This window comes from Nyctibius grandis, chromosome Z (assembly GCF_013368605.1).
Source record: "Nyctibius grandis isolate bNycGra1 chromosome Z, bNycGra1.pri, whole genome shotgun sequence".
Classification (NCBI taxonomy): domain Eukaryota; kingdom Metazoa; phylum Chordata; class Aves; order Nyctibiiformes; family Nyctibiidae; genus Nyctibius; species Nyctibius grandis.
Genome location: NC_090695.1, coordinates 89,667,527 through 89,695,368, shown reverse-complemented (window position 1 = coordinate 89,695,368; position 27,842 = coordinate 89,667,527). Strand labels below are relative to the sequence as shown.

At 37.4% G+C, this 27,842-nt stretch overlaps 1 protein-coding gene across 1 annotated transcript; it reads right to left on the bottom strand.

The window, feature by feature from the left end:
• Positions 1–1,795: 1,795 nt before the first annotated feature.
• GSPT1 (G1 to S phase transition 1) lies at positions 1,796–27,550 on the bottom strand. Its single transcript, XM_068423445.1, has 15 exons — positions 27,095–27,550; positions 16,063–16,110; positions 15,605–15,646; positions 14,625–14,852; positions 13,537–13,570; positions 11,961–12,038; positions 9,434–9,614; positions 8,911–9,065; positions 7,331–7,471; positions 6,479–6,572; positions 6,053–6,133; positions 4,083–4,256; positions 3,521–3,610; positions 3,003–3,171; positions 1,796–2,280 (listed from the first exon to the last, which is right to left on the bottom strand). Exons 1-15 carry the CDS (start codon positions 27,396–27,398, stop codon positions 2,228–2,230), a joined length of 1,872 nt encoding a protein of 623 aa, XP_068279546.1. The 5' UTR covers positions 27,399–27,550; the 3' UTR covers positions 1,796–2,227.
• Between the last annotated feature and the right edge of the window lie 292 nt (positions 27,551–27,842).

Sequence of the window (27,842 nt, the reverse complement as noted above, 5' to 3'; positions counted from 1 at the left end):
ACTTGAAATAATTTAGCCTCCCTTTACAAACAAGGTAACGTTAACTGGATTTATGGAAATGGCAATCAAATGCACTCGATGGGATGAGTAACAGAAATGCTCAGACTTTCTGTCTATTGTATTTCAACCCACCAGATGATTTTTCAGTTTAATAATAAATAGTCCAGCCTCAAAATAATGAAGTTTTAGAATCCCTCATTAAGTTTGCTCAAAAGTGGAAAAATTCTACTGGAGCATCATATAATCTCGAGATGCATTTCAATGCTTTAAAAAAAAGTTCTAACAATTTAGGAATCTAACTAAGTATTCTCCAATAATTGTCTTTGCAAATTTCAAATCCATGAGCTTACTTCAAGAAAGCAGTCAGATATGTGGAAATCTTAAGTCAATCCAGAATATGAACAAGACAGTAAGTTTCCTTGGCTTTTAATTTCTTCATTAATTTAAGATCCAAGGAACTGTGGGTTTTGTTCGCTTGGTAGGGAAAAAAAAAAAGTTACTTTTAAACTCTCATTTACCAAAAAAATAAAAGCCCAGAGATTTGCAGACATAATAAAATTTATTTAAATTCCATGCATTACGGTAGCTACAAGTGTAGTCATATGAAACTGAAGGACAATAACTTCTTCTGTCCATACAATGTAGCTGTTAAGTGAAATGAATGGGAGTTCCACAGTTACAAAGAAACAAACAAAACCAAAAAGATCCCAAAAAAAATAAATCTTGTTTCAGTTTTGAGTAATCTGTGAATTCAGATACAGTCACTAGACTGTAAACTTTTGGGGGAGGAGATGGGCTCGCCGCAATTGTACAACTGAAAATGTTTAGTTTAAGACATTCTGAAGAAGCTCTGAAGATACCTTTTAATACTTACTACTAATATTCTGGGAAATGAAAAAAAAATCCGTTAGCCTTCACCCTAATTGTTAGAATCAGGATAGCAATTGTAGACAGTCCACTTTCAAAGTGCATCTAAATAGGGTTTTATTATGCAGCTCCTTCAAGTTGTACTGAGTAAGCTTTATTTAGAACCAGTTTTGCTTTAATTTCTCCAGAAAAACTTCACTGGTCTTCATAAGCTTACATTGCTTTTTGATATGCAAAAATTTACAGACTGTGCTTGATTCTGACCCTCCCATATTTCAGTATGTGCAAACTCTTAGGGATTTAAATAGTCTTTCTCCCTCTCAGTTCAGACTGATCTTTAAAACAGCAAGGATTATCCAGCCCTCTAAATTAAAGACAGGGTGAACTGACTAACTTACATAACTGGCACTTTTTAATTGGCCCAGTTCTCCCACAAAATGCAGCTCTTATAAATACTAATAGGCACTATTGCCACAAATTCTCTTATTTTTGCAAGTTTCACTGATTTACTGGTTGTTAGCATTTTCTGCAGTTAAGAATTTAATAATGCTCAATTTTTATAAAGACACAATATGTAGTTCTAGCCTTCAAAATTGACTTACTGTGTCTAGTAATGATGTTAAGTCAACCTAAATTTTCTGAAGATATTAACAAATGTAAAGCTAATGAAGGTGCCACATTTGCATGAATGTTTTTTAATTTTAAGAATGCATTCCACAAAGGGAAGGGACAAACCTAATTACTGTAATACAAACTTGGTTGAGTGCCCAATTGCCTCATTTAAAACTGTGTGTGTGGGGAGGCTGAGGAGTTTAGAAAAGTCCCAGTAACCAAATATCTAGGTTACTGGAAGGTTAAAAAGCTAATGCAACTGCGTTACATCCGGATAAAAAACATTATTCAAAAGCAATTCAAATACCGAAAAAGATTTCAAATTGAATAGTTTATTAACATGGTAGTCATCTTTGTAACATGTGCACACACACTCGCACACTCTGAATGATCTGCCTGGAAAAAGAGGTCAATATATATGCTGGGGGAAATTAAACATTAAAAATTATTTAGATTTTCATAATTATAGGCAATTATGTCCACATCACTTACAAAGCTATTGCCGAATCTTTCCAAGGAAGCAGAATTTGGGAGAAAAAAAAATTCTTTTTGGGAAATTCAACAGTGGCATAGCAGAGCTCTCAATATGAGAAAGCTGACATAATGTGGACCTTTGCTGTGAAATTTGTCTTTGCAAAATATGGGGAGAAGTTTATCAATGGGCAGAAAATAAGAAGGCGGTGTGAAGTAGGCTTTTGCAGAGTCGATTTTCCTCACAGTATTGTGCGGGGGTCATTGAGAAAAATGCTTAGTCCTTCTCTGGAACCAGTTTCAGAACTTTTCCAATTGCAATGGTCTTACCTAAACCAAGGAGACAAACAGTGGAGTTACATATATTGTGAAAAGAATGTGTTAAGTCTCTAAGAACATGAAAACTTCCCCAAAAATACAGGCTCTGCAGAGTATTAGAAGTAATACAGAGAATAAATTGTTGTATTGTAGAATGAAAGCACCAGTCTATTTTAAAAGCACAATAAAATCTTAAAAATAGTAAAACTGCTATTCTCACAGTAAAGAATCCAATGTGGATTGTGGAACGCCTGCTGTATATTCATCTAAGGAGAAGGCAGGGCAGAATCATTCTACCAGATCTGTTTACGCTTTTAAAGATAATTTATTTAAAATATGTCCCAGAAATCTACGAGTTTTAGCGGAGTGAGCATGAGTTAAAGACCAGCATACAACCCCTCTTATCTTTTCTAACTTTAAATAGAGAAACTATGGCATTCATATTGTAGGTGGACATTCCAGGATGCATTAAGAAAACAGCGCTGGTAATTTTTCAAATTCAACCTTTTGTTTCACAGTGCACACTTCTGTACGTAAAACAAAATACACCTTTTGTTCCTAGTAAGAACTCTGTACAATGACAAAAATTTGCTTAGATTTACTTTTCCATTGTTACCCAGATAGTGATTTCCACTAGATACCAGCATTCTCATACCTCATTGCCACGCGTGATCTCCTATTTCAAATAACTGTATTTTTTCAGCAGTTAATAACTGTTGATCCAGCAGTCTTACCCTCATCTCTTAAGGTAAAGCGACCCATCTGAGGGAAATCTTTGAATGTCTCAAGGCAGATAGTTCCTGCTGTCCTTAAACGGGCAATGCATACTTGATCTTGTTTCACAAAACGGGGCCGTGTCTTACTTTTGTCTCCTGTTTTTTTGTCTACCAAGCAGATTAAGGCCTGTAAAAGAAAAAAATTAATAGCTGTGAGTGCTAAAATAAGGGTTATTTTTGCTTTAGGAACAAAACCAAAGTGGTCTAAGAAAGAAAATACTTAGAAATAACTAATAATAAAAAAATCTTCTAAAATTTATTGCATAAGAGAGCCAATCATGACTTACCACACATTTCAGAAGGCTTATGCTAACAGTTACAGCCATTTTTGGTTGTGTTACAGTACTGACCAAACATTCCATTCAAGGCTGGAGCTTTGTTGCATTAGTTGCTCTACAAATGTACTTCATGACAGAACTCCTCACCCCAACAAGTGGATTGTCTATATTCACATCACAACTTAAAAGGACACTTACTGTTATCTCAACTTCTTCAATACAGGTGTGGATGTGCAGCACAGCATTATAACCTGGGCAGATAATGGATTTGTGCTCAATTATCACTATCTGTAAAACAATTAAAAATAAGTGCATTTTTCCTCATTTCAGTTATAAAAGACCAGACTATAATCAAATGCAGAACTATATTAAAACGTATAGTTGAACAATACACACACAACAAATTTTTGTGAAAGAAACAAAATTTATAAGCAACTAAGGTGTTTATAATATGAAAGTATTATAAACAATATAACAAGGGCAATTGAAGAATTGGCCTGACAAGATCTTGCTTTCATGATTACAGGTGTCTAAATCTTCATTGAGAAGTTACATTCAAAACAAATTATATTTTTAAAACTGAAATTAATGATGTCGAAGTATTACGTACATATGTTATAGTCAATTTAGAGATATGATAGTGAAGGAGAAATCTGAACTGAAACTTCAAATTACTGAAGTTTAGATTTGGTGAAACACAAGCAAAATATTTTAATGCTTTTTACCCATCTATACAGCAATTAAATACTGGTTATTCTACCTGGGCATCAAACGTTCGTCCAGAATGACACAGGTTGTTGGGATCACAGAGAATAAATCCTGGAAGGATCTCTTCCTCTTCAATTCCCTTCAGTCGGATCTTTAGATTTTCACCTGGGGCTACTGAATCAGTTTCTACATCATCAGAAAGAATTCCAAGAACTTCCACATTGTGCTTAAAGGAAGCAAAAATGCAGTTTTCTATTGTGAATATTTTAGTCTGGTACAAAATCATTTTAATACAACAGGATTCCATTACAGTTTAAATTAATTATATTTGGTTCTGCAAGCTTCAGAACATTTAAAATATTTGAATGATGAGTTACTAGTATTTAAATAGCATATTTAATCAAACATATTTTAATGTAATTCTAGATTATATACTCAAAATAGCATATTTAATCAAATCTATTTTAATATTCAATGGAAAGCAAATTTCAAAAATATCCACTATTTCTCAAAGTGAAATGAGTTTAAAACTTATAAGATGAGAGATACAATGGATGCATATTGTCTAAAAAGAATGCAAATGCCACATTGTTGTACAGACTCGTTACATTCAAAATATAACAGTCTGAATATTAATGCAATCCAAGAAATCCTAGAATCACAGAATTCTACAAGATTTCCTGTAGAAGATGATAAAAATGCCAAGTGTATATTAACAAACACTCTCCAAGAAAACACCAAAATGTATTTCCTAATGTTCCCATATGTTGTAACCTCTCTTCTCATTTTTTTAATCTTTACACAGTATTACATATCAACAGAAAATAAATATTGGAAAGGCAGAGAAGTTAAAAAAAAAAAAAAAGGAGTAGTTTCAGAAAGAGGTCTATTGTTCTGACTTCCTGAAGTTCTAGTTCAATCCTCATAAGCTGCCAAAGTATTAATAAAAAAAAAAAAAGTGTGTCATCAAAAGCACTGGCTATTTACTGAATACAAATTCTGTATCGGTTTAGTTAAAGCCATTTACGGTTTATTAGTTTCTCCTAATCAACCCCAAAATACCACGGGTGTCAGATGCATGTCAAGCAGTTTTATAAAAAGTCACTGTCTGTTAAATTACCTTAAAAACTGAAAAGCATAATCTCAAACCGTCTAAGTTTAGTTTCAACTTTCAGCAGCTCTTGAGAAAGGTGACATGGAAGTCAATCTAATTAACATATTTTGATTAGGAAATACCAGCTTTCAAGAAGCTGTAGTTTATTCTACATTTGAGTATTGAGACATTTTCTAGCAAACTACCTCAGCCTACGGAACTGGAAAAAGTGTGTCAGCTTGAATCAAGATAACATGAATAGATAAGAACAAAATCTCCAAACCCTTTTTTGTAAGAAACCAATGGAAACAAACACCACCATTAGTTGAGTATGCTATTCTCATCTACTGCCTCTCCCCAGCTATGTTTTCACATCCTTGATTTTTATATTTTCACATTCTTCAGGGCAGCACAATGACTCCAAATAGTGATCTTACATCACGGAACTGCACAACCTACTCTTAACTAAAGCAAACTTTAGGTCTTTCATTGGAACACACTGTGTACTGTTTGCATCCTTTACATTTTTTCCTATTTCTCTTTGGAGAATTGAAAAGGAAAAAAAAAAGAAAAAAGGGAAAAAAGGAAAGTTTGAGCAATATTAACCCACAGCAGGAAAAAGGTTTTGTGGGCCAACTGTACAAATGCAAAGTAAAACACAGTTCAAACAAACTAGCATGATTTGTAGCCCAGCAATTGAATTTACTAAGGAGTGACAACCTGAGTTCTGAATGCTAAGGAAATAAACTATACACCGCCCGTCCCCCCAACCCCGCCCTGCCCCGAAACATCACCCATGTAAAACATGAAAACTTAGTTGTGTTCAAGTGAGCAATAGAAAATTTTCTGATGTAAAGTAACATATATCTTTAAGAATCAAGTTCTTTTTTAAGGCAGTAACATTTTTTAGTATCTAAACCTTACCATACCTTGTTTGGCATCATCACAAGCTGTTGTCCTTTGCAAATAGAGCCTGACTCCAGCTTCCCAAGGACCACAGTGCCCATATCCTTCAGAAAAAGAAATTATTACATAGAAGTTGAAAACATTTTTCTAAAGAGTCTGCACTATTTATAATTTAACTCTAAGTATGCTTACTTAAACCGATGAAGTTATTCAGCACTGCTATACTTAACTTTTTGGAAACTGTTCTCATGAAAGATCACAAATTTTAAGAGTCCCATATAATGCCAAAATTATTTACGTCACCTCCCCACCTCTATTCTACTGTTGGAAATGTAGACATATCAAAGAAGAAAAAAAAAGATACCCTCTAAAAATACAGTGAATAGTCCCTTTATTGCTTTCTGAAAGCAGTCCATTTATACTTTCAATCCTATTATTTTAATTTGTACCTTATATTTATCCACAATTGGCAGCCTGATTGGTCCATCAACTGAACGGTTGAAGTTTGGCAAATTATCCAGGTATGGAATAAATGGTAATCCACTAGAAGAGCAGAAGGCATTTGTTTCAATTTTGTCAACACCCTTCTATTTAAAAATTACTCTGAATGGATAAATGCAGTCCAACCAAAGGAATGATTTTCGTTCTGTCATCATTAAGAACGGTGACCTCTAAGACAGTGAAATCTATCATAACATCCCATCATTAGCATCCACTTTACCCTAGTAACATGTTACTACCCAGGCAGTGCATGTAGGTTTTAAGTTAGGTTATAGGCATATTTGACACAAAGGAATTATTCCTTTGAGAATCTTGCTACATGTGTAATGTGCTTCGGAAATACAAAACGATAAGCTAGGTCCAAACATGATTTTCATTGATATGTTTTAACTGCCATGAACAATATTGGAAAACATGACATCCAGTGAGAGATATGGCTTGTCGCTAATTATAATACAGCTTCAAGCAAACTATTCACATCAAACAATTACTCATTCTAGCAACATGCCAGCTGCGGCATCACTGGAAAACTCAAGGGCTAGTATGGCACTCAAACTCACAAAGCCAAAGAATACCGCTAATACTATTACAGAGCCTGCTAACTTTAATCTTCTGCAGTTAGCAAATGCTTTCATTTGGCTCATTGCATGGCTGTGTTCTTGTTGCCCTGATTGTATTTCCTCAAGCACTTTGGAACACAGCTACAATATACCATGCTATACTTCTTCCTAGCTTCACTGTAGCATTTACTTTTATTGAAATATACCAAATAGCCAAGTTGTTCAATTTAAGATACATACATATACCAAGGACAGAATTCTGACTGTTCTTTAAGGTTTGCTCCAGTCAGTCCTGAGCAGGGCATGAAATGAATATCCTTTTTGGGATTGAAGCCAACTTTCTTCAAAAACGGCACCAGTTTCTCTTTACATTCCTCATATCTATTAAAATGACAAGCAGATCAAGAGAAGTTTCAATTATTCCAGCATGACATAATACTGTGCTTTAAAAAAGCAACAAAAACCCACAAACATATATTATTCTGTGAGCAGCAAGAAAAAAAAAAAAAAAAGCTTGGTGGCCTATTTGCATCTTCTCCCCAGTCTTCCAGCACAACTTGGTATTGTCTATTCCCCCTCGTTCCTCTGCTCCATAAAGCATCATCAGTTTTCTCCATATACCTCAATTACTGGTCTGGGTAAGCAATAGCATATGTTATATCTGCTTTCAAGCAAGAGATCCAGGCCAAGATAGCAGGACAGACCAAGCAAACAGCTACCGAGGCCATGCTGCAGTCTTTCACTTTAGTGGTGGCTTGGTCTCCTCCAATCTCCTACATCATTTCCAAGACTTAATGCTATTTATTTCTATTACACTTCTTCCTCTCAGTCAGTTTCAGCTGAATTCAATAATGTGAGAAGATTGGGGCAGGACCAAGACAGCACAATTAGGCATGCCTTCTTCTCTTAGTAAACTAGGCTGATGTTGTAAGGTTGCGTGGTCCCTCATAGCTTTCCACAAAAACTTTCACGATTCTTGACAGCACAGCAAGTTCTCTGACAACTGTTCTCATTACACTGTAGAAGAAAACTGCATCCCCTCATTACACAAGTATCTCTAGGGAAGGACTAAGTTACACTTTTCAGCACCCATTTTAAAGGGGTGAGAAGACAGACATGACAGAAGCCATGAAAAGACCTAAGTTTTGACACTTAGGAAAATTAAAACCCTTTAGTAACATTTGAGCGTTAAGGCAGAAAGGAATAACTTAATTCTTCTTATTAGTTATTTAAATATTACACATTGACTTTCTAGTTATTTTTAGCTGGCCTGTATCATCGCAAGATTCCCTCCCTCCCCCCTCTCAGACTGTAATCATGAACCACTAATATATTATTTGCTTATTCAATTCAGCTTATCATAAAAGAACAACTCCAAATAATACAGGGTGGACACATAAGGTGAACAGGATAATGCTGTTCTCACCGAATCTAAGCTACGAGTTTAGCAGAAGCACGGCCAAGCAATCAAGAATCCGCCAAACTAAACTACTGAAAAGAGAGTCGCTTCCTTTTAGGTTCAGTATGAAGTTTCCAAGTCAACAATTAAACAATGTTAGAATGCACGGGTTTGTTAGATATGGCTGCACAGATCCACAGTTGAAAGTGAATGTTTTAAAGTAGTGTAGAACTTTAAGCTTAGTTGAGAGGCACTGTCCTAGGCACTATGCTGTTTTTCTTGCAATTTTGATAACCTGTCTTTAGTCCACCAGTCTACCATTCTTTCAGCAAAAATGGGATGCAAAAAATTACTTTACATAGGAATTATTTTATTTCAGCATCTTTTAATGAAGATTAATTTTTTAAAATATTAAACTCACCTTTCATTACTCCAGTTTACAGTTGGATCATCCATTTTATTAATAAGAACTATTAAATGTTTTACACCCGCTGTTTTTGCTAACATGGCATGTTCTCTTGTTTGTCCACCTTTCTCAAATCCAGTTTCAAACTCTCCTTTTCTTGCAGAAATAACCTAATTAAAAATAAACATTTTAATAAAAGTTCTACAATTCTCTCAACAGAACAAATCAACAATGGGTAATACTGCCTTACTCAAAATTAACTTTGGGTAGTCAAAACTGGTAAAAGCTTTCAAAATGAAGTGGTATAACCTCAATATTACCCAACAGTTTCTGCACTGACATATATAAAAATCACATGACACCTGTGGACAATTTTATGAAGCTGTTAAGTTACTCCAAAACCCACTCAACTTGGTACACTTAAGATTTGAAAATTTTGCCCACTGTAACTGAAAGAGTAAACAAGAAAACAAAAAATAAAAATCAGAGGCTTAATTCCACAATATATCTAAAATAAAAGAATCTGATTTGTCCTTACCAGCACAGCAAGATCAGCTTGAGAAGCCCCACCAATCATATTTGGAACAAAGCTCTTATGTCCAGGAGCATCTAGAATAGTGAAGTGTTTCTTCTCAGTTTCAAAATAGGCACGACCCACTTCTACTGTTTTACCTTTGTCTCGTTCTTCTTGGTTTGTGTCTAAGGCCCATGAAAGGTACCTAAAAAAAAAAAAAACAACCCAAATATTCTATTTTTTTATTAATTTTTACTAAATTTATGTATGCTGATTTGTTCATCATAAAATGTCTATTTTCTGCTCAACTATTCTAACCACCTCAGCGTTATTGAACTTAAGCACTTCCAAGACCAATAGTGACTTTTTATTGAACATTTTGTGTATATATATAGTGAGCTGTAGTGCCCAGTGCTAGCTCTCCCTCACATACCTAGAAGGATGCAATTCTAAACAATTGTCAATTACTAAGTTCTCCAGGTATGAACTAACCTCAAATACTTTTAAGCTTTGCCTCAGTTTGAAAAACACCTCTAGATCAAATACAAAACAATTCCTCTTTCTCAGCATAATTAACTGAAAAATTAGTTCTGATTTGCACATATTCGTATTATGAGAACTATTATTATTAGTTCTCATTGATTGGCACACACTAAACAGAAGTTGTCTATGAAGCAGACACCACCTTTATTCACCCTATGTTTGATACTTTGACCATATCAACTGTTGTCCCCTCCAAATTATATTTTATCTCATTGGCCATTGACAAACAAATTAGATTTAAGTTAGATGGATGAACTGAAATTTCAAAAAAAATAGAGCTCTTTCAGGTTTTGTGAAAATTGGTGAATAGAAAGGAGAAAAAAAATTAATACTCTCAGGAAGGACAAGAAAAGTAGTAATAATTAAATTGAACTGGCTTAACATACCAACATTTTTCACCATTAGCAGCAGCTTTTAAAGATCTTTAGCTTCTCTTTTGTATTGACTGGATAATGTCTGAAGAGACACTGCTAACTCAGCTCACCAGTGATCAGGGAGGGAATGTCAGGGACTACTGAACACAAAGATGTCCTTTCCAGCTCAAGAGGTTCCTAAGTCAGAGAAAGCACTAAACATTGGGAATTATGGATATATAATCAGAGTCTTCCCCAGGCAGTAGCTATTTGTCACGGATCAAGGTCTAGATAGCATGCTAGATGGCTTTTGGTTTGTACCAGTATGCATTGTAATCTTCACCATGGCCTGTGTTTCTGGAAGATTTCAGCCACGCCAAAGGTCAGGTTTCACTTAGCTAGCAAGAGTCAAGCAGGAATCTATGTGTGGTAGCTGGATGGGAAGTCCTCTTTGCATATAATGATTTTTAGGGAAGGATGCATTTCTGACTGAAATGTCAACACTGCACTACAGTGTAGAATTTCCCAAATCACAAAGTAAAACCGCTCAAATTTCAAGACTCTCAACATATGAAGTGAGCTAACAAGGCCTTTGATAATGACACAGAGGTACATCATACTTTCTGTTGTATATATCATGACATATTTTAAAGAATAAAAATAGCATTCAAGGAGGCACTTCCTGCAACTCACTTTCTAAAAGAGAAGGGGGAAGAGGAAATCTGTTTTTCAAGTTGTCCAGGGTTTTTGAGGAGGGTCCCTAAATATTTACTGCTATGGTCAACTCAACAGGCGGATGATGCTTGCTTGACAAAAAGAACATATGTCACCCTTTCTATCCCCCTCTCTCACATATAATACGATTAGTTCAGGTCAATGCCCACCCCCTGAGTGCTCCATTGCTGCTTTACCCCTAAGGAAGTCTTTAGCTGCTTCTTTTCCAGAGCCCTCTGAGCCCCTATTTTCCTCCACCACAGCCAAAAATGGAAGGCTTCCAAAAGGAAAATCAATTTCCCAGTTGTTTGCAGGAGAAAGCAGACTGCTATATGTGCTGTATATACACACACACACATACACAAAACCAAAAATCAACCCACCAGAAGACAACAACAACAAAACCCAAAACAAACAAGAGGCCCCCAAAAAATTCACAGGTGACAGCAGCATCCTCTTCCCTGGAGGAAACTTAAGAGCTGCGCCCTATCTTTGTCTCATTTTTATATGAATAAATGTTACAGCCAGAACTATTCACTTGCTCTCTCCTCATGTCTGTCAAACTGACAGCTTTGATCTCTGGATCTGTCCCTTAGATCTCTCTCTGCTGTTTACAGGTGAAAGACATACAGATAGAATGACCCCAAGAGCTGCCTGAGAAAAGTGTCTGCCTTGTACTCCTTTTTACCAGACAACTAGATTTACTAAAGCATTGGAATGTAAAGCACTGATCTAAAAAAAAAAAAGCAGCCAAACCTGTTCCAATGTGAATCTCACTGTTTCGTTAAAGTAGTACTGGAGGAAAACAAGAGATTTCCACCCCCCCGAAAGCAATTCCAGCAGGAAGCCAGTGCTACAGGCACACAGACTAAAAAAAAAGGTTCCCATTTTCATCACAGTGCAAAGAGAGAGGCATGTTATTATCCTCAGTAAGTTCATACCATGTTTCTCTGTTTTTTTCTTTAGCTTCTCTTTCATATTTTTCAAGCGTTCTTTTGTCAACCATTCCTGTCAAATACCTAAGGGGGGAAAAAAAGTGCAATTTTACATAAGCAGAAACATAGTTCCAAATAGTTAAATACTTATACAATCCCTACAGATTATTTTGAAAAACTGGAACAGCCTGATGCAAGCAGCAGTGGAATTTTTTTTCTCCACAAAAAGCCCACTATTATCTGATATGTAAAAGTACACCAGTACCACTTTAGCAGAACTATGAGGAATGGGTTTTTTTAAGCCTAATTGTAAAATGCTCTGCAGAGGCAAGTTTTGAAAAGGCACTACATCTGTTAAGTGCATTTCTGAGACAAATCCAATGTTTCAAAATTAAGTACAAATTGTCATAGAATTTTTCACACTCCCTCCCATTTCTGAAACGTAAAGAAAAATATTTTTTGTTTCATTCTTTTTAGATAGAACAAGGAAACTGATATCTTGAGACATCTTTCAGTTATGAAGAGGTGAGTAGTATACAGTTTTATTATATTAAAACTTTCATATTTTTCCCTCAGATATTTCTACCTGATCTTCTAAAAACAGTAATCTACTTAGTTTATAAGAAAAATTAATAACAGTAAATAAAGGGTTAATGACAAAGTTGGTACAAGCACCCATTTTTTTTTCCCCTTACAACAAAGGGATATTCTGCAAAACTGAAAGACCACAAAAAGCTTTAACATATTGGTAGGAGTGTTAAGAATAGGCATCTCCTTGTACAAGGAGAATACTCAGACACATCAGATAATGAAATGCTAATTTGCTCTAGTATGACCTACAAGGTTAAATGTAGCATGACAATTCCAACATTCCAGTTTGGTCAAAACAAAACAAGATGAAAATGCCAAGACAAAGACCTCCCACTTTTGCTGAGAATATTATTTTAAAATCATGGAAATACTTTGCATCAGCAGGATAGCATTTGTTTCTTCATGTACTACTTTCCACTTTTTTTTTTTTTTTTTAACAAACTGTAAAATTAGCTGCATTTATTTACTGTCGTCTCATAAAAATACTTTAGTCTCTAGATACTGTTTCTAAAATAGACTTAAAAGATTATCAGGCACAATTTGATTTCAAAAGGTGAAACTATAATAGTTAATATTAGCAGCAGGGAATAAGGATATTCTACTTTTTTTTTTTTTTCAATCTCACAAAAAGGACAAAGTTTAACAAAGGGTATAAAGCAGTCTCAAATAGCATTTTAAAATGATGAAGAAAAACAGATTCATGTTCTAAGAAAGGGACTCAGTTTTTTAAATTTAATAATGTATGCTTTTGCATAGTTCTTTCCATTAAGTAAGTGACACTCCTATAGCAATAAGATTAGATCTGCTGGAGTTATGAAATTCCAAAGACAATAAGTAACTAAATTGACAGGGAGAGTAACATTTTATTATAAAAATATTAATTTATGCTGATTAAAGCCATAAAGAAACTATTACTCATTTTACTTAATGTATTTTGAATTCACAAGAAAGAACAGCAAATCTAAAAATTTTATTTTCAGAGTTTCCTTACATTATTTGTCCTCCAATAGTTGACTTGCCAGCATCTAAAATAAAAAAAAAAAATAAAGTCATTCACAATTTAAAAGAAAAACCTAGAAATAGAAGAAAACAATTATGAACAAGCTCATCTAATTTATTTCCGCATATGTATTTTTTAATGGTAATCTAAGTTTTTTGAAGCATCTCTCAGCTTCCCTTGTTTCCATAATAACTCATTGTCAATTCAATTACACAGAATTTTGTAAATTCTGTTTTCATATAAACTTGGCATTATCCATAAAAAAATCCCCAACAAGCAGTGATCCAGTAAAAGTGTGGGTTAAGAGTGTGGGAAGCTCTTGCAAAACCCCTTTCCCAGCTTCCTTTCTCCCTTGTACCCAACTTCTGTAGGCTGCTCTTCAATATTGGGATGTACCTCTGCCCACTGCCTCTTTACTTGGTGTGACTCCATTCTGAATTTACCTGAGGACTAGGTTACACTACTTTTAAGGTAATAAGAGACTATACAACTAAAAATACAGAATTTACTGTAAAACTCATGATTCAATAATTCTTCTGTACTTTTGACACCAGTTAAGATTTTTCTGAAGCTTGTTGAAGCTATTCAATTGGGACATTTTGCTATAAATGCTTTTTTTAAGCCTGAATTATGTTCATCTATTGTTTATAGCTCTAGAATTTTTAATATTTTGAATAATAATTTTTGAATTTAATAACAATTAATAAGAACCCTCTAAAAATTTTTAAAACAAACAGAAAAGGAGCACTGCTTTCTGATTTTGTTCTTTGGATCATAAACACAGATATGTCACTTAAGCACTCAACAGAGCAGGTACTTGTGAAGTCCTGAACACAGACACTGTTGTGTCCAAGGGAACACAGGCCCTCTATCCTTGGCACTCTAGCCCTGAAAAACCTCCCTTAAGTTTTTCAAGTTTTCCAGAGCAGCTTCATTAGCATGAATGTTCCTGTTAACCTCAAGACATGGTGAATACATACATCCCTACAAAGAGCAGGATTAATTTCTAATCAGAGCTCTGAGTTCTATATAACACACAACACAAAGATCCAATTACTTCACATTCACTTACAACTTACCTACGTGCCCAATGAATACTACATTTACATGCTCTTTTTTAGGAGCCCCTGGTGGTGCTACAACAGATTTCGGTTTTGGTATTTCTTCCTCCTCTTCCATCATTTCCTGAGCGCTTTCTTCAGAAGGCCCTGCATCCCCTGTGGGACCACCTCCTAGCTCTGCTTCACTTGTTTCTTCTTTGTGGTCCCATGACTCTTCCGGGGACATTTCTGTCTCTCCATTTTCCACTAAAAATTAACCAGTTAGATATATTCAAATAGATAATGAAATTAAAAGCAATGACTACAGAGAAAAGCCCTTGACCCCAAGATGCAATCAAAAGATTTCAACTATCCAGTCTGTTAATGTCTTCCTACATAAAAACGGGCAACTGCTGCTTGTTTTGGAAATCATTATTACCAGGAGCTTTCAAAGTAGCTTGTGTACTGACATCAGAAAACTATGATTCACAGGGCTGAAGAGACTTCTGTTTTAACAAGGCAACAATTTTATAAGGAATAAACAATCTGAAGATCCACACAGACCATCATGCTGGTCTGAATCCACAGACACATGCTACCATACGTTTAGAAAGAAAAGAGGAGGGAGAAGGGTTTAAGTTCTCTCAAAAGCCACATAAATACAAAGAGAAAGATACAATTTCCATGTTCTGATTGCTCATATTACTGATCACTCTAACATTTTTTGTTAACCATTTCACACATATTAATGGGACTATTTTGTAATATTAAATTATTTTTTAATAAAGCACTGATGCTTTTTCAGTGCCCAAATAATCCAGTTGCACCTGTCAATGCATACTAGTGTTCCATTACCTCTTTCCTAATCTAAATATAAAGACAGAACAAAAATTAGTAAGGACTAAAAATGCAAAGGCTCAAGAAAGTATTCTTCAATTTTGTTTGCAGTGATTCAGCAAAAGCACTACAGTAGTATTTTATAGCAGTATGACAGTGAAATGGAACAATTCTCATCTTACCAACAGATTCTGAAATTTCCATGTTAACAGCAGCATTTGAACCTAGGGGAAAAAAAACAACCAAAAAAAAAGAATCATCAAGGGCACATATTTACCATGACAGTATCAAGAACAAAGAAAAACTGAGTGACTAAATTAATAAAAGGATAGTTCAGATGTTTGGGCACTTGCCAATGCTATTTAATACACAGATTCAATTTTAAAAAATCCTGCTTCGTGCAAGCTTTATGACCTTCAATAAACCACTTGGTCTTTATGTGCCTTGCTTGCCTGGCTATAAAACTGTAAATAACCACAGATAACCACACTGCCTTACAACAGTAGTATGAGAATAAACTGAATGAAGATTGGAAAAGGTTCATAGAGATTTTTAAAAAGGAGATTCTTTGCAATATTTTTTTTTTAAATTATGTTTAATGGAGCTGCGTTGCATACTGTCAGAACATGGAAACAATTACCTTCACAAGAGGCTGTCTGCTCCTCTGGAGAAGTGTCTACAGGTGCACCTGCAGAGAAAAAAGTTTAAACTTTAAAATACACAGATGTAACGGATTTCCACACTAAGGCATAAAAAGACCACCTCCCAGCTTTATCACAAGTGTATTTAAGAAACCACCCCCCCCGCCCCCAGAGTACTAAATACAGCCTGCAAGCACAAATACTTCTAAATAACCTGCCTAAAAGTTGTGAAAATGATACACCAGTTCTAAAAACAGTTCTATTATTTTTTCCCCACATGGAAAGATACACTTAAAGCAAGTTTTAAAGGAATCAATTTTTCTATACATAGTATTTTACCCGCCCATCGTTTTTGGGCATGCTGGCTATTTTAAGTGTTAGTATCTAACTGGTGTTTAAAAATGTCAAACCAGTTTCATTGTATCCAACGAAATAATGCGTGCGTGGCATCACAACTGCATGGAAAGGTTCTGCCAGCTTCAGCTTACAGGCATACCTACAATGCTATTGCACCTCAATTTCACATAAGCATTGAGTAGAAAACTGAATTGCTATTAAGAATAAATTCTTAAGATCTTCTGTAGTTATTAGGGTCAAGAGATGACAAACTCATTCATGTGCCTGGTAAGTTTGCCAGTCCTCTTAAACACCACAATATAGTCACCTTACTCAGAGAGCAATCTCACCAATCACATGCATATCAAAGCCACAAGTATGTTTTTTTGGATAGATCACTCAATCTTCTCATGCACTAAACCATGCCACTAAGCTATATGCTGAGGTATAACTAATTATTAAACCTACTAAGAGTGATATGTTCCAGTTAACAATTACACCACTTGATGTTTCGGGACATTATTCCACATGAACAAGAGGCCTTCTATAATTATCCCTAAAACCTTAACCTATTTATTTTTCTCTTGGTATAAATTCAACTTCATAATTCTTTGAAACAAGTTCATGATCTTATTTTTTTCAGCCACATACCAAATTCATACCCTCTATTTAGCTATACTTCAGCTCTCCTTCAATCCCATTATGAAAACACAGATCTTCTAGCATTACTTGCTCTACATGCATGATGGGACCTAAAGATGAAACAAATCCCCTCAAAAGAACAAAAACATACAGAGAAGGACCTGATTCTAAGCCTCTTTGCTTTCACGCTGTTTGCGTATTTGCTGCAGACTTTTATAAACTGGAGCAGTGCTGCAAAATCTGGAAGAGGGCCAGAGGACAAAGCTTGCAAGCAGGGTGAATGTGGGTCACAGCACAACACCCAGTGACCAGCAGCAAACGGTGGAGGGGCCACAGCAACTCAGAAGAGGAAACTGTTCTGAGCGAGGTTCCCTACACTCCTGTGTTATATATGATCTGCACCCCAGGGTCCCAAAACCACAGGAACAAAACTTTATGAATGATTTAATATAGTAACTAAAAGCATAGGAATAGAATACCTTGACATTCCTTGTAAGAAATGATATATTACTCCCATTTGACGGCTGGAAAAGGCTGAAAGTGGCCCATTTGTGAGTGTGGTAAGCAGGTGGTCCAGAATCTAGGTATGAACCTAAAGCCTCTGTTTTGTAACACATCAGAAGATTCTTGGCTATTTCACACATACTATGGCTGGGATGCATAAATATTTTCATTACAAGATCATTTCAACAAGCTTTTGATTTCACTCTTGAAAAAATGTATTAAATGGCAGTATTTATGCACTTGCCTTGAAACAGAAGCTCTACAAGTGGTTGAAGTTATTTAATTCCTTAGAAATAAACTGTCGATCAACAGCATTCATAATAAACTCAGTTTTTACTTTCTGGTCTGTAATATAGCAGGCATACAGACAGGAAAAAGAAATTTCTTCACAAAGAACAGAGAGGAGGTAGAAAATTGTTAACGTAAAAAGGTCTATCTGTTAACTTTTCTATGAGTCTAGCACAGAACAGAATCAATAAGACAGTTTGTGTATGCATCCTAAACAATACTAATGCCACACAATCAAGGGGCAACAGATATTCAGTTATGACCACAGCCACTTATTAAATTCAGGTCACTTTGGTACACAAGTGGCAGACATGCTTTGAAAGAGGACACTGCATTACATGAAACACACACTGTTCCTTCAAAGCAGAAAAGGAATACAAACTGCTCTCTAAAAAGTTCATTGTAAAGAAACAAAGTAAAAAAATAAGTCTTAATTTCAAACAGAACAGGCTTTAAGTGATAAACACCCCCTCAGTAATGTTTTACTTCCGATAAACAATTTCAGGTTATGTCAGGTTATTTCAGGCACTGGTACATTGCAAACAAATATACAAGACAAAAGTCTGACTTCAAAAGAGTCAGATTTATCATTTGCTCTGTGTGGAAATGAACAGATTGCCTGAAGTATGCCTTTAAGACAATCATCTGAAATGAAAGATTCTTCTGCTTCTTAGACCGTTGGGTTGCTGCATTACGCTCTTTGTCATCTCTTCTCTCATGTCAGCCCTAGTGCATATGTAACTATTGAAGCTCCACAAAGAGAGCTAGTCTGGCCAAAAACTGACCTAGCAAAGAACCTACCAGCTTTTGGGTGGATCAGCACTCTGAAGCAACGTATCAACTGGGTGGAAGAGCACTACCAGTGCCATGGCAGAGACAACAGAAAGGCAATCTCAATAATTCAAGGAAAAACACTTAACCTTTAAGTTTCAGTCTGAAACACCTAGGGAATTCTTTGGATCACATAAAAAGGAGATGACAATTCTGAATCTAGTTGAGATAGGCTTACTACCTAGGACTCAATACTGGATTAAGACAAGAGAAGTAGTTCAAACTCCACACTGTCCCTGAGGCAAAATGTTTGGACAAATCCAGTGAACTAAAGTAACCTTGCTTATTTTGCCCATGAGATAAAGGCAGTCATTATAACAAAATACCTTGAAAGACAAAACCTGAGAAAGGTTCCAAGCAGCCCTTGTAACTTATCCTGATCTCTCCAAAACATTGAAGCAGACAAGTAAAGTTTTTAATTTTGTGTTTTCTGGAAGTCAGGAAAGTAACTAACAACATTTATGGTTAACATAGTTCATTATTATTGTAAAACATCACATACAGCAAATCAAACACAAATTAGAAAAAGCTGTAATACATTTCAAGTTCAGCTTGAAAATTCTAGATCCTCATATCTGTGAAAATCAGATAGGAATCTTGTCATATGAGAGGGATTCAAAATGTATTTTTTATGAAATCTGGTTTTAAAGTCAGAATATGTCTTAAACGATGCCAAATCTTTAAGTAATGCTTCAAATTCTTGGATTTATATGTGATAAACAACAATTAGATTTTACATAGCATCCTCCATCCCTCCTCAAACCTGAAGAACTGTTGTTGTAACCTTACTCACTGTATTACACGAGGTGAGTGGTTTATCTTCAGTCCTCTTCAACATCAGAGCCCTAGGACATTTTTTGGAATATCTTTGTTGTCAACACCAAACACAAAAATGGATACACATGCTGCATTTATCTACTGGTAGACCATCAGACAAGGACATTATGTAATTCAGAGTCTTGTCTGAATAAGGTAAAAATTATTTTTCTATTTTTTTTTAATATAAAATTCACTGGAGGAGTATGCATGCTCCCCATAAAGAGTCCAAAATTGCACAACTTTTAAAACATGGTGATTGGTCTCTTTAAATGCAGCTAATGTCCTAAAGAAATACTGCAAGAATCCACTCTGCCTATTTCGTTCACATGGCGTTCTACTACAGCTGATGAGTTTGTTGCATATTAGATCAAGTTTTGTACTTGCATGCATTTTTGTTGTACAATAACCAAAGCTGCACAGGTAGAACAAATTAAAAGCTACCACTCAACCTCTGAAAATATTGTTTTAAAACAGTATAAGCCAGGAACTTCACAGCGTTAACAGTTTAGAACGCTTGTACAGAAACAATAGAAAATTGCTTTATAATTAAATTTATATTAGAATGAAACAAGATTTTCATATCTAGAACAGGTACAGCTGGTAAACTGGGAATCAATATTGGAAGAACTGCAGTTAAAATACAGTATTAAAGTAAAACTCAAGTGCTAAGCAGTAATGACAACTTACTACCAGTATTTATCAGATGCACAAAATAAGCTGAGAGATGCCCCCACACAAGCAGATACTGTTCAGTGGTTAACTGGTAACTCCTCAGAAGCAGCCCCCTGAGCCACAATGCAAATGCCTTCACAGAATTGGTGAGAGGCTGTAAGTTGTTGCTATGCATGGCAGCACTCACAGCTCCCAGCCTCCTCTGCTGCTGGAGTGATAAGAACCTAGACAGTACTGGTACCTGACAACGGAGGTAGACTGTGGGGTTAATGAAAGTGTTTGAATGACAGAGCACAGAGATAAAAAAAAAAAAAAAAAAAAAAAAAAAAGGCAAATTCAGTTTGAAAGAAATGTCTTATCTACAAAACTTAGATGGTCTGTATAGTGAGTTTGTTGTTGCTCCTCCAATACAGGCGTGAAGTTCCTTCACAGGAATTCCTGGAAGGCTGAAGAGTGAAGAAATGCAAGACACTGACCGATTCCCATCACCTTTTCATATGTGTGATCTGAATACCTGAGTTCAGTACATATTTACACAATAGTCATATAGTCTCAACAGTTTTCATGAATTACATAACAGATGTCTGCCCCCTTTTTTTTTTTTGGAGACAAAAGCATAAAGGGAATTACAACAGAGTACAAAATAAAGGTCCGAGTCAAACACAGAGCATGAGAATCAGAATTAAAAAAACCCAAGAGATTCTTAGTTAACAAAAAACCACAAACAATTACTTTAAGCACAAATAAGTGCTAGAGCTAAACCAAGTATTTCATATTCAATATTTTAAAATATACAGAAAGAAAAGGTTTTCAGGAGTTCACTCTAATTAAGGCAGTTGTTTTGAAAATTAACTTAAACCCAAAGTTATTTTCTTCTTGTCTCTGCCCTGCTTGGCAGCCTAAGCCCTAGCTTCAGCAGTGGACACAGAGATGTATGCCCAGTTTTTAAAATGCACCAACGTAAGAGCAGCTTTAATACTTCTAACATGACTTTGTAAAATTCACAAAAAAATTAGCACTTGCTTTGTATTCATAGTATTTTACTACATGTTAGCTTAGTAAAAACCCACCTTTTTCCTTCGCCAATGAGGACACACCTTAAGTTTATCTTATCTAAAACTGACATGCTTCTTCACAACTAAGTCTAAGAAAGCTTATGGGGATTTTCAGGGAATATAATGAAAAACCTCTTTCCTTAAGTACTTGTGTTCAGTTGATTATCTGTCTCAAAAAGTCAAGTTGTCAGGAAATTAAGCTCTGTATTAGAACAGTTAAGGATTCCACTCACTAACAAAGATCTCTCATAATCCAGTAGGAATAGAAATTTAAAAAAAAAAAAAAACAAACCTAAGCACCCCATGGATTTTTTAGCAGGTTAAGCTCAGGATCTTAACATTTACAGATAGAAGAGTAAAATTTGCACAAATTCTCAGACTGTTCCAGAGAACACATTTTTAGTATTGCATCACCCGTCCTAAACTAACTTTTGTACTGAAATTTAATCAGTGCAATTTTCATATAGACCTCTTCAAAACACAGTCAAATTTAAATGATTAACCGATTCAATTTTGACTGCTTTATTCCTTCATAACAACAAAAAAACCCAAAATAAAACAATCTTTCTATCTTAGCTTCATACAATCAGCTGCTTCTTTTGCTTGTGTATCATCACAAAACAGGAGAGAAATCACAAAATCCTGAAAGTGGAATTGTAAAACCAGATTGCTAATAGAATCCAAGAATTATCCCAAATTATTTTTGTGTTCATTTTGATAGAGCCATCAAGTTTTAAGATAACATCATGCTTTCAAGTACATTAAATCAGTTGTCCAAACCAGGGTGCTAAACAAACGGTCAGCAGACTGCATGTAGACTCCAGAACAGTTCATCTAGTCCACAGCTGGCTCCCAGTGGTGTGTCTTTTATTGGAGTCACGCAAAGGCCACAAGCGTGATGAATTATTCTAACGTGAGCAACACAGTCCTGGCTATCTTCCTGGGGACAGTTCATCTGTGTAATACATTGGCACCTTGACCGCATCACAGGTATATTATATCTGATCATTTGGCAAGTCAGTGCCAAGACATACAGCCTTTCTCTGCACTGCTTGTTTTAAAAGAGGTTGTGCAGCTCATCTGTCTAGAGAAGCTGATACAGAAGAACACTGCTCTGAATAGTTAAGTGATTGCTCAAATAAAACTTTCTTAGCAAGTTCATATGTCAAGTGAAGCTTCTTGAGGACTGAATTTTTGAAGAGTCTTAAAACACAGTCTACAGAGAATGGTGTGAAACAAGAGATGACCAGTTTTGGGGAACACGATGATACAGATAACTTATCATCCTACTCTGGAAATTATACGCTTCAGAACTGAAGCGGAAGATATTGAAACTCCTTCTTTTGTTTCTGATTGGCAGGAGGGGGTGTGTGTGTGTGTGAAATATGTGGATGTTCCAGCTAGCTACAAGGTCAAGAAAAATGAGGGCAGGGAAAACCAGGAAGACAGACGGTATATCCATTTATTTACAGCATTTGAAGGCTGAGGATGTCCAGCTGCTTGAACCTAACTATTTCAAAAGTGCCTACTGCAGGAGAGTGAGGATATTCAGGGAGTGAAGCAATCTAAAGGCCACTGAATCTTAAGCCAGATGTTTGCTTGGCTCAAGACCGTAGGTGCAAGTTTCTAAACTGTAGTAATTAACAAATATGTTCAGAAATTTACTTGAAGTGGTCAAGAGAGCTACTAAATGAAGCAGTAGCACTAATACCACCAAAAGTAAAAATACTGCTACGTGTCACACACTTTCTGTTCTTGTTACTTTTGTACTAATGACACTTTTTTCTTACCACAACCACTGCATACTTCAAATCATTGAACAATTCAGGTTGGAAGAAACCCCAGGAAGCTATGTGGTTCAGTGTCCTGCTCCAAGCAAAGTCAACAGTGAATACTTAAAAATGACTTCTAAAAAGAAGAAAAACTAACATAAAATATAGTAAAGCCCATACAAGGAAGCTGTGATCAATTTTACCAGGAATCCTGTGAATATTCAAGAACTATGACAAAAATTTAACCACAAGAACGGAGGTTGATGCTGCATTTTCAGGAATTTTTCACTTCTCTCATACCTGAGATCCAAACAAAACTTAGAAAACAGAAATCTTATTAATCCTGGGGGGTGGGGGGAAGGTTTTAACTATTCCCTTACACCTCCAAACCACACTGTGATACAGAAACGAACAAAAAGCCACCCAAATGCAATTGGATCTTATATATACTTACAAAATTAATAAACCATAGTACAAAAATAAGTCATAGACTCTACAGAACAGTGAAGGTGCAAGGTACAGTTGTGATTAAGAATGTCTAGAGGCCCTAACACAATCTACTGTCATTTTATTGACTATCACACCTTGCCCTAATTTAGCTGAGTTTGCTAGTCCAGCAACTGCTATCTACAGTAAGTTTCCCTAGAAACACAACTTGTTCATGACATGCTTGACATGCTCACTGGAAGGAACTGTGGTACAGCGATGTCTGTTGCAGACAGAAAATCAAGAAGTCTCTATTTCACATTTCCAAAAGAATTCAACAAAGAGAGATTTTAGGCAAATGAGTTTGACATGGACACATTTTGATAAAAGCAAGTCCTCACAGCTACAACATTTGCAACATGTTGTTTTTAATCTGTTCCTTAAGTTCAAAAATTTAAAGAACATATGCTTTTTGCACATAATCAAATGATATTTTAATTCCGAACTAATTGTGAAACTATCTGCAAGCAAAAATTATATTAGTGGTAAACATCGGTCAGATATTCTCCTGAATATACAATTTGCAATCAAAAGAAAGTACTCGTAAACCAGAAGTTTACTCTAAAACTACTTGGAATGCAGGTCTCGGGAATTTCCCAATTTTAGAAAGTTAACATCTTGGTCCCTAAATGGCTTCTGTGAGCATTATTTCAGTGCCCTGAACATAAGTGACAGGAATTTTATACGAATTACTAAAACCATTAAGTTAGTGTGCATAAAAGGAAACACTATTCCACACAACCGCCACACAATGGAGATCAGTTCTGTGGAATTTTTCTGTTTTTCCAAGCTGCTACTACACATTTATCTTGACCTACAACATCCTTTGAATTACTAAGGAATTATGACTCGAGCAAAACCTCACCAAGAGGAAGTTCCAAGAAGAAAAGTGTTACTAGAACTTAACTTTAGGCCCCGCAAACTGACACACAGCTTTTTAGATTCTTCCTAAGCATCAAGACTAATTTAGATTCTTCCCAGTACAAACCAGTATTTGCACAGACCTCAATACAGATGATAAATAGAACTATTTTTTTTCTCACAATGTAATGAAGAATGAGTGCCACGGAACACCTAATTCCCTATGGGAGCAAAATAAAACTGGGTTGCTGAAGAGTAACCTATTCAGCACCATTGTCTAATTACATGTTGTTCTGACTTATTTCCAGAGCAAGCTCCACCTAGTTCTTCTAGCCAGGAAAGTAGTTGTCACCTTATACGAACACCTGCAAGGACAAGACTGTCAATTACATTCTGTAACTGAGTACATCAGACCTGGAAAAGCAAGTAACAAGTATAGTATTCCAGTTAAGAACTAAACTGGTTTTCGGTTTTTGTTGTTTGGTTTTTTTTTTTTTTAAGTGCAAATTTTTGTCTTCTTAATCTTAGGCACATCCAAGTTAATTATAGAAACTTAAAATTCTAAATCTTAAAGAAGACATAGAAGCAAGGTGAATTCAAACCAGGTAGATTATAGCACTATGTAGGAAATGTACTCAGCAACTAAGACGGAAAGAAAAGCTATCCTGATCACTCCAGATGACCAGGAAGCTTTCAGTAAAGTAATCTCTAGTGTCTGGAAAGACAAAGCTCATCACAGGCCTCAGAAGTAGCAAAAGAGTGGAGAAAAGGAGAGCATGAAGAAATAAATATAATGAGCAGATGAGGAAATGTAGTTTAAATCCCACAAAAAAAAAAAAAAATATAGGAAGCCTTAGAAGAAACCTTACAAAAGTAGCCAGGAAGAAAAACCAAAGTTATTCTAGTAACATTCAAAACCCCAAGAAAGTTTGCAGTCATAGTATTGATTACACAGTTAAAAAAAAAAGGACTTAGATTCAGGTTGCAATGGCTGAAAAACACTCTGGAATGAATTTTGAAGATTATTCAATAGTGCATCACATGTTCAGCACAGCCTCAAGCTATCTACTCTACCTTTACACCTGTGAACCTTAACATATACATTTATTCTAACTGGAATCCAAGAGTCTGCCCATGGCTTCTTGGAAGTATATTTTAATGCACTTACATACTGCCTACCCGCATAGCACATGAGCTACAATTTCTGATAAAAATCAGGAGTGCTGAATAGCTGTAGAGAACACATCATCTAACATTTGCTCTAACATAAAAAAATGGGTTAATATTCTGTTATGAAAATTTAAAACTTCATATATCAGTTATAGATTTTAGCTGTTAACATCTGATAACTTTAGATACTACGGAGAGCAAGACAAATTGATATATTAAATCAGAATGTAATAAATAATAAGCCACAATCAACAGGAAATAATGACAAACATAATGTAACAAGTAGTCGCTTTAGTGAAATTAAATTACTAGAATCAATATCTGAAATACTAGCTTGTTTCATTTCATACCAATGGGGATACAGAAAGTTATAGAAAAAAAATAGGAAGGTGTTAAACTATCATATTCAATCAGGTCTCAAACTCTTTAGCTGCAGGAGTGCCATTAAAATACTACCACAAAGTTAACTAGCATGTCTGATGTTTGAAAGGACCTTCAGTTTGCAGCTGGAAATTGAAGAGTAGCTCTCCTTTAATTTCCCATATGCAAAGTAAATCTAGTACAAACATTGGTTGAGTACACAAAGATCCTTTGAAATTAAAAGCAGGGTAAATTTCAAGTTATTCCATTGACTAAGGCCAGTTGGACAAACCTCGCCTCCCTACTAATAATTTATCAGTGTTATATTAGAAAAAAATAACTACTTGATATAATCTTCAAAAAGACAGTTAAGATACATCTGAACCACTGGTGGCTGAAGCTGTGGTATTCTCCCCAACAACACTAAATTTATTACCACCAAAATCTTTGACAACTTTTCTAGTGCTTTAGGAAGACGAGAGCTACACGGTTTCCTCTCGTCATGGGCGACCCTTTGCGAGGAAAGGTGCCAGGGAAACGTACAGGGGATTCCCGTACAGCCAGACCACGCCAGTTACTGCTGCTCCTGGAGCACAATACCTGTACCACGGCCTGGCCTCCCGCAGCACACCCCGCGGGGTCCCCACCACCCCCGCTGTACCACAGCGGCCTGCAGACCCCCTCCCAAGGCCCCCACAAACTCTCGGGGCTGCATCAGACGCCGCAACCAGCTCCTCTACGACGCCCCATGGCTCCTCTGCCCAGACTCTGCTGCCTTACGCCCCTTCCCCTCAACCCCCTCTCCTGCGCAAGGCGGTACCCCCATCCGCGCCTGCCCTCGCCCCTCACTGACGAGACCCTCCTGACGTTAGGACCCAGGGCCCCAACCCGGGTCGCACTCCCACCCCCGGGCCGGCTCGCCTCTTGCCTCCCTCCGCGCCCCCCTCCAGCGCTGCCGCCCAGACGCCGCGCCCGCACCCCGTCAGCCTGACCCACCCGGTCCCCGGGCTGCCGGCCGCCTCCCAGCCCAGCCCGGCTTCCCTCGCCCGCCCGCCGGAGGTCCTCCGCGCCGCGCTCCATCCCCGCGTGGCCCTTCCCCTCCTCCCCCGCGAGGGCCCACAGCTCCCGCCCCGGTCCCCTCCGCAGCACGGCCCCGCGCCCTTCCAACATGGCCCCCATCCCTCCGCCCTCAGCGCCCACCCGCCGGCGCAGCCCCGTCCCGGCGCGGCAGTTACCGTGGGGCGGCAGCGGCGGCGGCAGGCCGGGCGGGGGCGAGGGTGGCGGCAGGCCGGGCGCCGGGCCCCCCCTCAGGAAGGACGGCACGAACTCGGCGGCGTGGACGTTGGGCACGAAGGGCTTGGCATTGACGTTCAGCTGCCGGCTGAAGGCCGCCCCGAGCAGCTCCTGCTGGGCCTCGGCCTCCGCGGCCGGCGGGGCGGACCCCGGGCCAGCGCCGCTGCCCGGCTCGATGTCCGCCTGATCCCAGCAGTCGGGAGCCGAGTCGCTGCTGCTCCCGCTGCCGCTCCCGTTCGCCTCCATTTTGTGGCTGCCCCACAAGCCTCTGCGGCCCCGAAGCGTCTCCCCGCGTCCGGGGTAAGGGGGAAGCCGGCGGCGGCACCGACTCAGCACTCGCTCCGGCGATTCCGCGTGTACTCCACCGCCCCGACGCGAGCGCAGTATGGCCTCCCGGAGCTCCCGTACTCCCTCCCCGCAGCCTCCCCTGCCGCCATTTTAGTAGTTTTTAGCTCCCCGGGGCCTCCTCCCACAGTGAGGCCGGGGCAAGGCGCGGGAACTGCGATCCCCATCGTGCCTCGCGCGAGCCCCTCTTGACCCACCTCCCCGGGAGCGATGGGAAATGTAGTTGCCGGCGTTACGTGCGTACTAAGAAACTACAATTCCCGTCAGCCTTCGCGCTCGCCTGTCTCTTCTGCCGTCCCCGCCTCCGGTTTCCGGGGGTAGACGGGACATGTAGTAGGCGCGAAC